Here is a 13,858-nt window from a genome sequence, read left to right as displayed (position 1 = left end):
AAAATCATATTTTGGGGTATTAAACAGTGCAGGGGCCCTCCACCACTGATTTAAAATGTGAGCTGCCTTCACCAAAGGCTTCCAGAAGCTACCATTTTCCTCATCCAGAAAGAGGGAGCCAGGAGAGCACTGGGGCCCACAAAAATATCTTAGGATAGGATGCGCTCACATCCTACAATGATGTAGATTATATGTAGATGGCCGGCATATATGAGATGTCATATGCTGATGTCCGACAGAGCTTAACAAGGCTTACTCTCAAGTACTGTACATGATCGCTGAATGACAGCTTCAGATATATTTATAACATGTTTGTAGTCTGGTAAACCTTTTTCTTTTTTATACTACCAATATGCCTGCATATTACGCATCATTACAGCTGTTCAGAACGTTTCATAAGGGTAAATAAATTGTTGGGAGTTTTTACAACCTTGCATGCTGGCTGAAGAAGGTGTGGCTGGGAGGGACCCTTTCTGGGCTGATTGTCAATCTATCCAGCACTAACCAATCATTCCTTCTCTGCCTCTGAATTCAAAGAGAGACCCGCCCTTCTGATTTTGTGGGGGTTTTTTTGCCTCTCTAGATTCAGTTGACGTCTGTTGATGAAAGCAGTTATGTTTGTTAACCTTTCTGTTTAATCTGTTCAGAAGTGTACATAACGAAAATTGCTTATATTCTTTCTACTACTAATGTCTCGGGGTCAGTTATTGAGACTGTAAGTGCCAGTTAATGGGCAAAGGGGTGACTTGTTCTGGGGAACTTGAAGCTATTCTGCTCTGTAAATCCCTGAACTTCTACTGTGCAGTTAAAGGAATTTAATCAAAAATTCAAAGCACTGAAACATAAACTGTTCAGACATAGTAGCTTTGTTAGCCTGTACTTTGTTGCAGTAAACCTAACATAAAGCCTTGAGAATCAAGAAGCTTTATTTGGCACAAGCTTTTGTGGACTGTATTTTGACCTTCCATCTCAAAAAGTGAGTTACAGTCCATGAAAATGTATGCCAAACAAAATTTGCTAGCCTTTAAGAAAACCCTTCTGTCTGTTTACCCTCAGCCAACCCAACTGCAATTTATTTTATTCAGACAAGTAAACAGATAAGCAGCAGCAACACACACACACACACACACACACAGACACAGAGAGAGAGAGAGAGAGAGAGAGAGAGAGAGAGAGAGAGAGAGAGAGAGCGACTGATTTTTATATTTCTTTTCGAAATACTTGCAGTAGGGAGGGAGATCCAATATTTCCACCTCAGCACTTGAGTTTTGTACATTTTGGATTCAGCAATAAAAACAAGAGCATAATTAAAATCTCTCTTATTTCTGCCAGAGCTCAATTGGTAACAACCTCGGAGTAATGCAAGAAGGTGTGATTGTGTTAAAGAAAATACCTTCTTTAATGAGTCTCCAGGGAGTAAAAAAAACTTCATGCAGCAGAAGATTGGGAAGACTCGGGTCCTCTCGGTACGCCGTGTTGAGCCTCTTTATCACAGGATGAATTGCAGCGTGAGCAAAACGAAAAGCTGCTGTGGCGAATATATTGGTGACTGTGGGATCGACGGAAGGATCGTAGCCTTTATAAGCACCGACGTATTGGTCGAAAGCCTCTGGGCCAATGATTTTGGGGATGTAGTCTCTCATGGTAATAATCTGGGAGAAGGAGAAAATTAGAGAAAAGCAAAATGTTTCTTAGGTACGGTTTGTGATAAAGTCTTCACTGTGTGGAGGCATTTCCTGAATGAGAACATTTTTTGCCAGATGCTTGGCTTTCTTTCTTTCTCATGCATTTATTCAAGTATTCGCAAGCTTCCTTTCGGCATCAAGGCTTGGACTGATAGATATTCAAAGACTGACTAACAACCACTGCCAAGACATCTTCTGCTTTCCAAACAGAGCACACGTATTTGTAATCTATGTTACTTGGTGGAGTCTCTTGCTGAATAACCACACATCTGCTTCAGGGTTTCGGTAAAATGAGCGTTTGCAGGCGAGGTGGCCATACAAGTAATCTCACTTCCTGACAGCCATGTTGCATACCAACATGCCTAGGTACTTGCTGGTAAGCCCTACTGAAGTCAAAATAAAGCCTTGAGGGTATTCAGACAGAGCCTGAATATCTGACAGAGTTCGGGAAATCTGTTTGTGTCTGACCATTAAGCAGGACAACAAATAGGAAAAAGTTTAATATCTGTCTCTCCAGATATTAAGTACTGTGTTAAGTACTATGACAGTACTGTAGTTTCTCTTCATCAAAGTTAATTGGCTTAATACCTTTTAAAAAGGAGCAGGGAGCAGGGAGACAAAAGAGGAGCAGGCTTGGATAGAGTTTCAGAGGTCTGAAAGTGTTGTGTGTGTTTCAGTGCAATTTTAGGGGGCAATAAGATAAACGTATGGCTCGCTGTTTGGTTCACCCTATTTTCTGGTGGCTGCATGTACTTTGAGTCAGAGCGATCCTTCCCACCCCCTCTTGTGAGCTACTCAGCTCCTTTCTGGCACAGAGCTAGGGCTACAGTTCATTTAGTGCAATTGGGAGTGCACCTGAGTATCCCGTTTTGTAGTATGTGTCTTCTACAAGAGTCCTCCTTTTTCGTGCCTTCACTCTCCTGCTATGGTCCACTACAAGCTATTCTCTTATTCAGCCCTCCCCATTTTCTTCCGTCATGTTTGTGAGTTCTTGGTTGGCATCTGCTTTATACCTTCCTGGATCAACACCTCCACTTTGGATGACTGACAGAACAGTAGAGAGAGAGGCATAACTTGTTCCTTTCTCCCTTCTAACCACACGTTCCTGCCTCATCCCCCTCAGCTCTACCTCAACTGTCTCCTTTCTCATCCCTCTTCTTGCTCAAATCAAGTCCAAATCCAAGCCCAAGTGACATCCACAGCCTTTCCTTCTTCTCTTCAGCCCTCTTTCTCACCCACACTTGGCCAGCCTCATAAGCAAATAGCTGATTGCTCGTATAGTATCCTATCAACCGACCGACCGACCGACCGACCAACCAACCAACCAACCGACCAACCAACCAACCAACCGACCAACCAACCAACTAGCATCATTAGCTGGGGGGGGGGGGAGTTCTGGTATGTTTCCATTGCTCCCTGTGTTCCATATGAGTATACCTCTCTATCTAGACTACTAGATCTGAATATTATCTGCACTTGGCTGCTTCATTCTAGTCAGTATGGTAAGCATTAGTTTCTACACTCCTGATATCAGATTAACTTCTGGTGTAACAGGGGCAGGGGCACATTGGGAAGAGTTTTCTATTAGTGCAAAATTTCAGCTAAACCCCTGCAGGCACTTGTGTTCCTGAGAGGTGTAATTCTGAGACAGTGAGAAGGATTGTTTAGAGATCCATGTCACTAAATTTGGCAGCTGGGTAGATAAGCAACTGGGTAGATAAGCAGGTCTCAAAGCAACTGTGTCTTCATCAATATCTGCCAAAGAAGCCTAGCATCCTGAGGTGGCATTTCACTATTGGCCTACTCACTACCCATTAGCCAAAATCCTATTGCTTAGTGTAGTAAATTGCATTAGACCATTGCAATCTGTTGAATCAATAAGAATTTAGTAAGTCAGCTCCTTTGTAAATTCTACTGACTCAAACAGTCCAACTCTAACTGCAGCTTACTATGCTAAAACAGGTCGCAATCAGAATAGGTCCATTTGAATCAATGGAATTTACAGAGGAATTGACTCACAAAATCCCCATTGACTCAACAGGCATAGTCTAGTGCAATTCAATACACTAAGAAACAGGATTTTGGCCCGTGTGTCTTCCTCTGTTCCCTGATTCTAAGATGGCAAAATGGCTCTTGTTACCTCTGATTTTCTAAAGCTGTCAAAGTTACCACCATCCAAAGGCAAGAGATACTAACAAGAGTTGAGAGAAACAGCATTATCTCATCAAACCTTAATGCACCTCAAACCATGCCATTCTTTAGGCAAAACCCTGGCAATAGGTCCATTTGTCATAGACATGGCAGCTCTCAATACCCATTGCAAGAACTCTATTTAGGCAGCATGATCTTCACCCCATTATTAGTCATATGCTTTTTGACAGCATGTTTCTTTCTCATGCTTAATATTGGCCAGATTTTGAGATACCTTGCTCACAAAAATCCAATCGATCCATTTAAACCTATCAGCAGACAATTCACACCGAAAACCATATATTTTGTTATAGAAACACTAAGTGTTCTCTGGCAAAAGCTCTCATAATGTAATAGGGCTTATTGAAGCATATAGAGAAATCTTTTAAGCAAGTCTGATCAAAAGAGAGGAAATGATATATTGGAACGGGTAGAATGAAAACTGCATTGCAGATTTAAGATTACATTGGACTTAATAAAGAATAATGGGATAAATACAAAGTATAGAGAACTAATAAAATACACAATATGTTTGAGGTAATGTGCAATAAACTGAACAGACAAATACACTATGCACTTTGATATAGTGCATATTGAGTACTCTATCAGGGATAAAATAGTTTCATCAGATAATGTGCTTGATTCTTTCACTGGGGGAGGGAGGTGGGTTATATAAAAAAAGGAAGTTCAGACAAAATTCAGAAGATGCGCCCCCCCTCCTTAATTAGCTGCATTCACCCTGGAGAAGCTGAGCTTGGCTTCTTTGCCTCATAACATTCAGTGATGCTCTTTGTAAATTAACTACACTCCAACAGCAAAGTCTGAAATATGATAGATTATTAAGAGGCGGCACGTTTGTTTTCGAGGTTCCATTTCCCTAGACGATGCCTGCCAGATCGTTAGATTGGCTGGCAGTAGAAACAGAGATGCCATTTTCGGCTCATTTGATGCACAATTAAGCATCTCAGTGCTGGCGGTGGCCAGTACTCACCTCATCCTCTAAGAGGAAGCTATGCCAGATGCACCCAATTTTTCAAGTCTTATTTCCAGTACTGGAATGAGGGATTTTGACAGCCGGTACATGCCCCCGGTTGTATAACCCAGTGGTCCCCAACCTTAGGCCTCCAGATGTTCTTGGACTTCAACTCCCAGTAATCCTAGCCAGCAGAGGTGGTGGTGAAGGCTTCTGGGAGTTTTAGTCCAAGAACATCTGGAGGCCCAAGGTTGAGGATCACTGGTATAACCCACCTTTCTCCTATGATCTCATAAACTTAAAAGAAGAAGAAGAAGAAGAAAGTATTGTCAGAGACCACCTCAAGGAAATGAAATTGTGGGGATTGATGTGAGGTAATTTATAAAAAGGGAAGGATGGACATCACTGCTGTCTTCGCTGAGGTGTTTGGCTCCCCCCACCCAGCACTTTCCAAGAGCATCCATTAATTCCAGTTTGAAGAGCAACCACCACACAATGTACCATGATTTTCGTAGGTATCGCTGGTTGGTTAGCTCACTGAGATCGGTATCTGGCTGCAGAGTCTGAGTTTGGGAGCTCAATTTCCTGCTGTGCCTCCTGTGATTAGAGCCAACCTGTGTGGCCATGGGGCAAACTGACTCTTCTGGGAGAAGCACAGTTGGGAGCTAAACTCCCAGCCTCTGGCTCCACAACCAAATACCTAACCCGCTGAGATATCAAGCTCATTTACCTCCTTAAATAAAACAGAAAGAGGAAGAGAGACACATCTCCCTTGAGGTGTGTTCTAAGCCTTAGAATCTGTTTTTAGTACCAGAATTGAACAACCAGAATTATTTTAATGCGTGTCACTTTAGAGTGAAAAACAAAACCTTCGCTGATGTATGCAAAACGCTAGAAGATGAGAACCAGTACATCCCAAACGATTTGGCACATGCCTCTGTTTTAGCTGTAGTAACTACTGAAGTGCTTGCATTCCTTGGTTATTCGATCAATTGAAAGATAAGAGCGCTTTTTCAAATGACAGATGAATTGACTGAATACAAGTGACGTTACACAAGGATTATGCCGATCACTGTGCCCATCAGGTGCAAGTCCAAACAGACCAGCAGCATCTCTGCAATTCGCACAGCAGTCCACAGGGCGGCAGCCAAACCACCCGGCTAGCTGGGACATTCTCCATTAGGTACGTACTTTTCCTGTTCCCAGAGATGCACACACTTATTGCTTGCTTGCTTGCTTGCTTGCTTGCTAGATTGATAGATTGATAGATTGATTGATTTTTGCTGAGACTGCTATTACATTAAGGCCAAACTCTCAGGCAATATCCTAAGTGCCAATTCTCTTCTAAATTTTGCATTTGAATCAATGGTATCAGGGTGCATCTTGAGATATTTTGCTGAAACAGTGTATGTCATGCCTGTGCTAGCTCAAGACAGTTTGCAGGTTGAAGCCCAAAATTCCTGCCTCCCCACTATAATGCTTTTAAAAGTCTTGCTGCATCCTATAAAGAGGAAGGCTTGCCTTCCTCTATCGTCCGCTCCTGAAGCAGGTCATTCACTCTAGTGGTTGACTAGTCAGATCTGTATACTCATAAAACACACACACATATATACAGAGAGAGAGAGAGAGAAAGAGAGAGAGAGAGCTGTCAGTTTTTGCAGGGGATGTCTCCCACAATTTCATCATCATTTAGATGCTTTTTTTCTATCAAAGGGCTCAAGTGTGATTTTTGTTTTTTACATTCAAAGATACACATCTCCCCTGCTCTTACATCATTTTCTCCCCAGAAGTGACCTCTTCTGTTCAATAGGACTCCAGAATTAGGCCAGCAAAGAAACTCTTCTCTGCATGCCAGAGATAACCCCAAAGAAACAAATATGTCTCCTGTGGATGTGTTTCACTCATCAGGCCTCTTCTCCCCCGCCCCCATTTTGGGAAGCGCTCTTCCAAGACCTGGGTTCTTTAGCTTGTTCATTATCTTACTGAGGCTACAAGATTACAAGATTGGGAGGCCTCAGGTTATCTTCCCAACCCAATGTTATATGTTTGAGAGAAGAAAAACCCAGGCAACGCCAGGCATAAATTGGGAGGGGGGGGCACAGCACAAGCCACTCACGCACCTTCTCTATCTACGTGTGCTATCTTGTCAAATAACAACCAACCCAGTAACCTTGCACTGAACCGAACAAGGAACTCCTTCTCACAGCTTGGCTGACTTCACACTGCCCTTCAGAACAGTAAAAATGGTTTCATGAAACACAGCCTTGTTTACTTGGTGACAGTATATCACCTCAATCTCAAGCCAGGATCAGTCTCAGCTCATGAGCAGACTGCACTGCTGAAGTTTAATCACTGTGCCACAAGGTTCCTATCGTAGGAACCTATGATGTCATCAGCAGATGATGTCATCAAAATCATGATGATTTTTTTTAATTTTTTTTTTTTTGAAATAATGACAGGGAATCCACTGAAGCCTTGGGATCTTCATGGGTGGTGCAGGAATCAGAAATATTTTATTTTTAAAAACATTAATCTGCTGATAACATCATTAGCCTTACGCAATAGGTCTCGTGCAACAGGATTTCGGCTATCGTTTCACACTTCTCAACCATCCCAACTGCCAATCCTGCCACGCATCTCCTCCACACAACTGCCAATCAGTCCCAACCACTTAACATACATGCATACACAAATCAGGCATACAATGCAAAACTGCTGCAAAGAATATTTGAAATGTGTGCAGAAATATACTTAGTCAATAGGAGAAAGCATTAAAAGGTGTGCATTCGTCAAAATATACATACATGTCAGCATCTTTATGAATTTCCTTGCAGGACAGAAATACGGCTCCTCTATAGTGCTAGGAGAGGATGAAAATGCTGGTGGGACACTGAGAAATGCAACAAAAAGAGGATCTGGTGGCTTCTCCCCCCCCCTCCATATACCTACAGCAAAAGACTGAAGGAATGCATCGACTAGCACGTTCTGATTATCCTTTTAAATTAAGTATTTTAAGCAGAGGCTCTGAAATGCAGGGCTGTGCACACTGGGCACAATTTAAGACTCTTTGCCTTACTACCCAAGGGAGAGAAAAGCTCACACCCTCCTTCAGCCAGCTTTTGTTCCATGGCATGGTCCACATTGTGCCTCGGAGACATTCAGCTCTGTTAAGGGCAAGGAAGGGAAGAAAAGCCCCTAACGGAACAGCTTTTACCTTTACAATGCAGTTGTGTGTCCTGAATTGAGCAGATCCAGCTGAAAGGACAGTAAAACAAGAATAGGCTAGAATAGAGACTGAATTACTTCTGTAAACAGCGAGCTGCCTCTTCTCTAGCAGTCAGTGCCTTGGAAATTAAAGGTCCTTGGGCTGGAAGAACAAACTGAGGACCGGTTTGTCCTTTTCTTTTGTGAACTAAACGAGAACTAGAGTGCCCTTCAGACTGTATCTTTAGCAGGCAGCCTGCTGGGTGGAAATGTGGGAACATAAGCGAGCACTCGAGCTCCCTACAGCAAGGAACAAAACACCAGAATATCAGGATCAGGGCAATGCTCAAGAGGTCAAGGGCGGACACAGTCTTCCGAACAATGCTATGCCTTTGGTGCCGAGTCTGTGTAGCAGCCTTGCTTGGTGGACTTTGCCCTTTGTAAGCTTTGCATGCATATTGCCCCAGTTCTTTCTTTCTTTCTTTCTTTCTTTCTTTCTTTCTTTCTTTCTTTCTTTCTTTCTTTCTTTCTTTCTTTCTTTCAATGCTGAATGTATATGTATTTAGGTGGCACAAGGGAGGCATGCATTTAGGCCCCTTTCCCTTCAAGGGCCAATGGAATGAGCCAAACAGTATTTTCCTTGGAGGGACCGTGCCGGATGGGCGGGCAACACCACGATGCCACCAGCACTGGGACAGAGTTGCCCCCAGAGAGTTCATGTGTCTGGGGCCAGAAGTGGTGGCAGAGATCCAGCTATGGCAATTCATCAATTCATGCACGAGGTTGGTTACGAGAAGCAGCTTGGCAGGACTGAACCAGTGGTGCACATGGGAGCGAAGGAAAGGAGGCCTTGTTGTTTCAGAAGGACCCTCGCAGCCCCGAGAGGAATCAGTGGATAGTAAACTGCTTGTAAACTGTGATGATCCATGAATTGCTGACGAGCCAGAGATCTGCAGGACTGCAGGGCCGGATCTCTTGCCTCCATTTTGTTCCTATAAAATAGGAACTCCGTTTTGTTCACAGTTGGTGTTTCAGTTTCTGTACTAGTCTCTCTGTTTTGGCACAGGCGCCTAGACTGATTAGAGGAAGCTCCCCTTGCGTTGGCAGGTCTCGGGACACCAGCTGAACTCTGAGAAGATTGCTGTGCTTTTGGGGCTCTCTGAGCAGGGAGACAAATCTCAGGGCAAGCAGCATTGGGGTGGGGGAAGAGATTTGTGTGTGTGTGTGTGTGTGTGTGTGTGTGAGAGAGAGAGAGAGAGAGAGAGAGAGAGAGAGAGAGAGAGAGAGGCTGCAGTGGACTCACAGGCTCACCATGATGATGTTTGCATATGCGTTGTGCTTAGTTTCTCCCAGCCTTTGCCTGCCCTGCCTGTGTGACATCACAAAAGGTGTTGGTAAGTCTTTGCGTCCAGGTACCACGTCCGAGTCCAAGTCTCAAGTCCCAAGTTCAAGTCCCTATTAAAAGCAAGATTTCCCCCCAGAAAAAAAGGAAGGAACGGATGGGTTCTGAGTCGCGGGTCAAGGCCAAGTCATTGGGGAAAAAAATCAGAGTTGAGTCACGGGTGCTATTTATCTCTGCCTTGACAGCGAGTCCCATGACTTGATTCCCCATTCCTGCAAGCGCCTATCTTCTTGTCTTGGGTTTCTGCCTTGAAGTGCCAATCTCCCATGCAATCAGAGCAAGAGCCTGCCACATGATGATTACATTAGAGCCCTCAACGCTTTTGTCATTTTGAAAATCTCCTGCCAACAATACCCATCCAGAATAGCTGCTTCCTTTGTCCAACAGCGATCCGGGGTCTCCGCCCTTCTTTCCATCCAGAGTCTGGGTGTAGGGTGGATTTGTTGATGACAAACAAAGCTTTATTAGACACTCTAATTTGTTTCCTAATGCCCAAGCTCCTCTTTCACCCCTGGACTAAGCGTGCCTTTAGGTAAGCGGCCTAGGGGCATCCATGTTGCCCCTCACTGTCTTTTGAAGCACCTGGTTGGGGATCAGTTGCTACCTTAGCCCTTGTGCTTCTGCCCAATGGACCTCCTGGGGCCAAAGAATACTATTTCCCCCTCTTCTCTCACCAAAGCCTGATGCGGAGGATCCTACTCACCACAAGCAGGTGCTGGATCAAAGTGCAGGGAGGGAAACTCTCCTGAGGTTACAGAGGGAGCCGCCCTTGCTCAGTCTAGAGCGGCTACTTCTCTTCACCCTCCCTGGCTCCGGTCACTTCAGAAGATTAAGGTCATGGCCAGTCCTCTGCCTCCCTCTCTTTCTGGAAAGTCACAGTTCCTCTTGCCTTGGCATCATTCCTCTGGTTTCCTCCTCCTCCTTTTGGGATAAATTTCAGGAATCTGACCGTGGCTTGGCGCCTTGCCATTGTGGGACAGAAGCGGCTTTCCTGGCTTTGCTCCCAAGCACTGGCTCCTTTCACTGGGAATCTTTTAAGGGCACTCCACTATACAACCCAAAGTAAGCCATGATGAGCTCCTATCAGTTTGACCACCTCTGTTCGACTCTGGGCCAGCTCGGCCGGAGTGAAAGCAGCCCATCCTTCAGCTAAAACCACACTAAGAGTCAGGGGAGGGGAACAGACCCCCCTTAGCCACAGACTAGGCTAGCCTGTGAACATGCCATGTTTCTCTTTCAATTCCCCCATCTATAAAAAGGGGAACATCTCATCCGCGTTCTTCTTGAAAAGATTTGTGAAAGTAAGTGAACAGATGGAAAATCAACCCTGCTGTACAAATCATTGCTACCCATAATTTCTTGGAGGTGGGGGGAGGCATCCTTTCCATTAAGTTTTTTTTAAGCACATCTAAATCTTAATTTGAAATGTCTATAAATATTGCCTTTTCGTCTTGCCTGGCTTCTAGCTTTGAGTAGTAGCATTAGAGGGAGGTGAAAAGAGCACTGGTATCTATTCCCCTTGCCTCTTTTCAAAGAAATGATATATTTGTGCTTTTATGTTTTTAAATTTTTAGCTTCCTGAGCTACTTCCCCCTCCCCGGGTTATCACTGCTCTGAAAGAATTTTTAGTACAGAAAAATGCTTGGGCAACCTCCACTCTAGAGGTTGCTGATGCTCTAGCTGTAATATCCTATAATCTATGTATCCATATACCATACATATATATGGGACATGTGTCCCTGAACTGACTAGATCTACTCCAAATCATTTCTTATGTGCCACAGGCCGATCTCATTAATCTGTGATAGACAGATGATGAATAGCTCAGAGTCACACACACACACAAATGCCTTTGGGAAATTATTTTGTCTAGAGAGCACTACGTGTCTTATTCCAAGCCACCAATATTTCAGTGGCCAGAAGCCTTGTGCGCCTGTTTTTCTCCCAGATTTGTTTTCTGCTAACGAGTGCCAAAGCACCATTTTGACCCTTTCAAGGCAATTATAAAGCAAGCAGCATGCCTGAAACTGAGTGACTCACATAGTGGGTATGAAGAAGCTATAAAGAACCTAATAATAATCTTAGAACCGCAGAGCTGGAAGGGACCCTATGGATCATCAAGTCCAGCCCCTGTCAAGGAAGCCCAGTGGGGAATTGAACTCTGAACCTCTGGTTTCCCATCTGGAGACCTACACCACTGAGCTATCCAGCAGTGCACTACCATTCAGGCTAGGTAACAGATTTTTATTAAGGCGACCTGAAGTGTGTGATTTAAAAAATCTGTTTAGTTTAGTTTATTATTTATTTATTTATTTAATTGCTACCCTAGCTAGAACTGTGTCAAAGAAATGTCACCAGCTTCATAAATAGCATTACTTAGCTGGCATTCCCTGGTACTGGAAGATAATTTAGGAATTATCTTTTGCTTTAAATATGGTTTCTCTTTTTCTCCCCAAAGGGATCCTTTGAGAGCTAAACTAATTGCATCTGGGGACATGAAAAGTGTGACTCTAGATGCCCCTGAAAGATGTGGGCAATCGAACAGTGGAAGGTATGAATGTGCAGCTCACCCCTTGACTCTGTACAGCTTGTGTCTCACGAGGCAGAACGGTCAATGTCTGAAGTGCTACCGGCCTCTTATGCAGGGAGCCAATGGAACAGTACTCTTAGCTAGTTTTTTTTTTAATTGTAAAAATCCTTTGTTTTTTTATGGTACTGTAACCTTGGGAACCTGAAAATGCCACTAAAATCCTGCATTTTGGTCTGTTCACTGCTTGTATTGATCTGTCTCTTCCTGAATAACGGTTGACGCTTGCCCATGCAAAATAGGGCTATTTAGAGTTCTAAAGTGGTAGAACTGGATGGCTGCTTCAGACTTCCACTGATTAACTTCAGATGTTCAACCTGAAACAAGATTTGGAATTTGAGACCATCAGCCCTCTCGTTGACTTACACTGAAAAATCAAAATGGGCATAACTGTTTTTGTTTTTCTGATGTACATGGAACAGGAGTCATGATATACCCAAAAGAGGGGATTAATCCTGGCAAATTTCAGACAGCTGGTTTCACCGGTTTGCATACTAGACACCTTTAAAGTCCAGCCCATAAAACAAAATCATCCTCATCGCCTGTACAAGGGGAGTGTGTCCCTGTTGGTTCTGATGAATCTCTCAATGGCTTTTGATACCATTGACGGTTGTATCCTTCTGACCTGTCTCTCTGGGATGGGACTTGGAGACACTGTTTTACATTAGCTACAGTCCTTCCTGGAGGAGAGAACTCCGAAAGTGGTTCTGGGAGAATCCTCTTTGATACCCTGACCATTGGCCTGTGGCATCCCTCAAGGTTCTCCTTTGTCCCACATGCTTTTTAATATCTGCATGAAACCACTGAGAGAGATTGTCTGGAGTCTTGGGGTTCAGTGAAACCAGTATGTGGATGACACCCAACTCTATCTCTCCTTCCCATCCAATTCCAAGGAAGGTGTCTTGGTTCTAAACCAGTGCCTGTTATTAGTAATGGGCTGGGTGAGAGGCAAACAAACTGAAACTTAATCCAGGCAAAACAGAGGGCCTCCTGGTCAGTAGGAAGGCAGGTGAGGGAACAGGGATACAACCGGTTCTAAATGGGGTTACGCTGCCTCTGAAAACAGAGGATTGCAATTTGGGTGTACTCCTAGATTCATCCCTGAGCCTGGATGTTCAGGTTTTGGCAACTTCAGGGAATGCATTTTGTGCAGTTAAAACCCATATGCCAGCTGTGCCCATTTCTTGAGATGTCTGATTTGGCTACAGTGACACAATCCTGTGACATGCTCTATGTGAGGCTGCCTTCAAAGACAGTTGGGAAACGTCAGCTGGTTCAAAATGCAGCAGCCAGACTACTGACTGGGATCAGTTACAGGGAACACATAACAGCTCTGTTACAACAACTGCACTGGCTAACAGTCAGTTTCTGGGCCCAATTCAAAGTTCTGGTCATTCTCTACAGGTAGGCTTTTAATGATTGTGTCCCCAAATGTCTTTTTAAAGTTAAGATAGTTTTTAATGTTCACCAGCTTTTAACTAGTCAGTCTTGTTTTAACTAGTGAATAGTTAGTTTTTAAATTTTTTATTTAACTTACTATGTTTTAAATTCTATTCTTTTAATATTATGAACTGCCTTGGGTCCCATATTCATGAGAAAAGTGGCCTATAAATCATCATCATAATCCCCTCCATGCGCACAGACCTTGTTAAAGTTGTGGAGCTTGCATACTTCAGTGAGGTTGAGAGCTATGCTGAAAGGTCTACCAAGCCAGACAGGTCTCAGCTGAGAAAGCCAGACCAACTGTGTCTACCAACCATCAATTATTATGAGAGAAAATAAATAGAAATCCGTACCAGATTAGTTGTCACCCAGGT

General features: G+C 43.7%; 1 protein-coding gene across 1 annotated transcript in view; it reads right to left on the bottom strand.

Moving 5' to 3' along the window:
• The window catches only part of TPO (thyroid peroxidase), a 90,983-nt gene that overhangs the window by 43,956 nt on the left and 33,169 nt on the right, over positions 1-13,858 (bottom strand). Inside the window, exon 6 of the mRNA XM_078388914.1 lies at positions 1,394-1,652. Within this exon, the coding sequence (XP_078245040.1) occupies positions 1,394-1,652 (259 nt within the window). The remainder of the gene's footprint in view (positions 1-1,393; positions 1,653-13,858) is intronic.

The sequence above is a fragment of the Pogona vitticeps genome, chromosome 1 (genome assembly GCF_051106095.1).
Source record: "Pogona vitticeps strain Pit_001003342236 chromosome 1, PviZW2.1, whole genome shotgun sequence".
Classification (NCBI taxonomy): Eukaryota; Metazoa; Chordata; class Lepidosauria; order Squamata; family Agamidae; genus Pogona; species Pogona vitticeps.
Note: the sequence above shows the minus strand (reverse complement) of the source record. Positions and strands in the feature narration are given on the sequence as shown.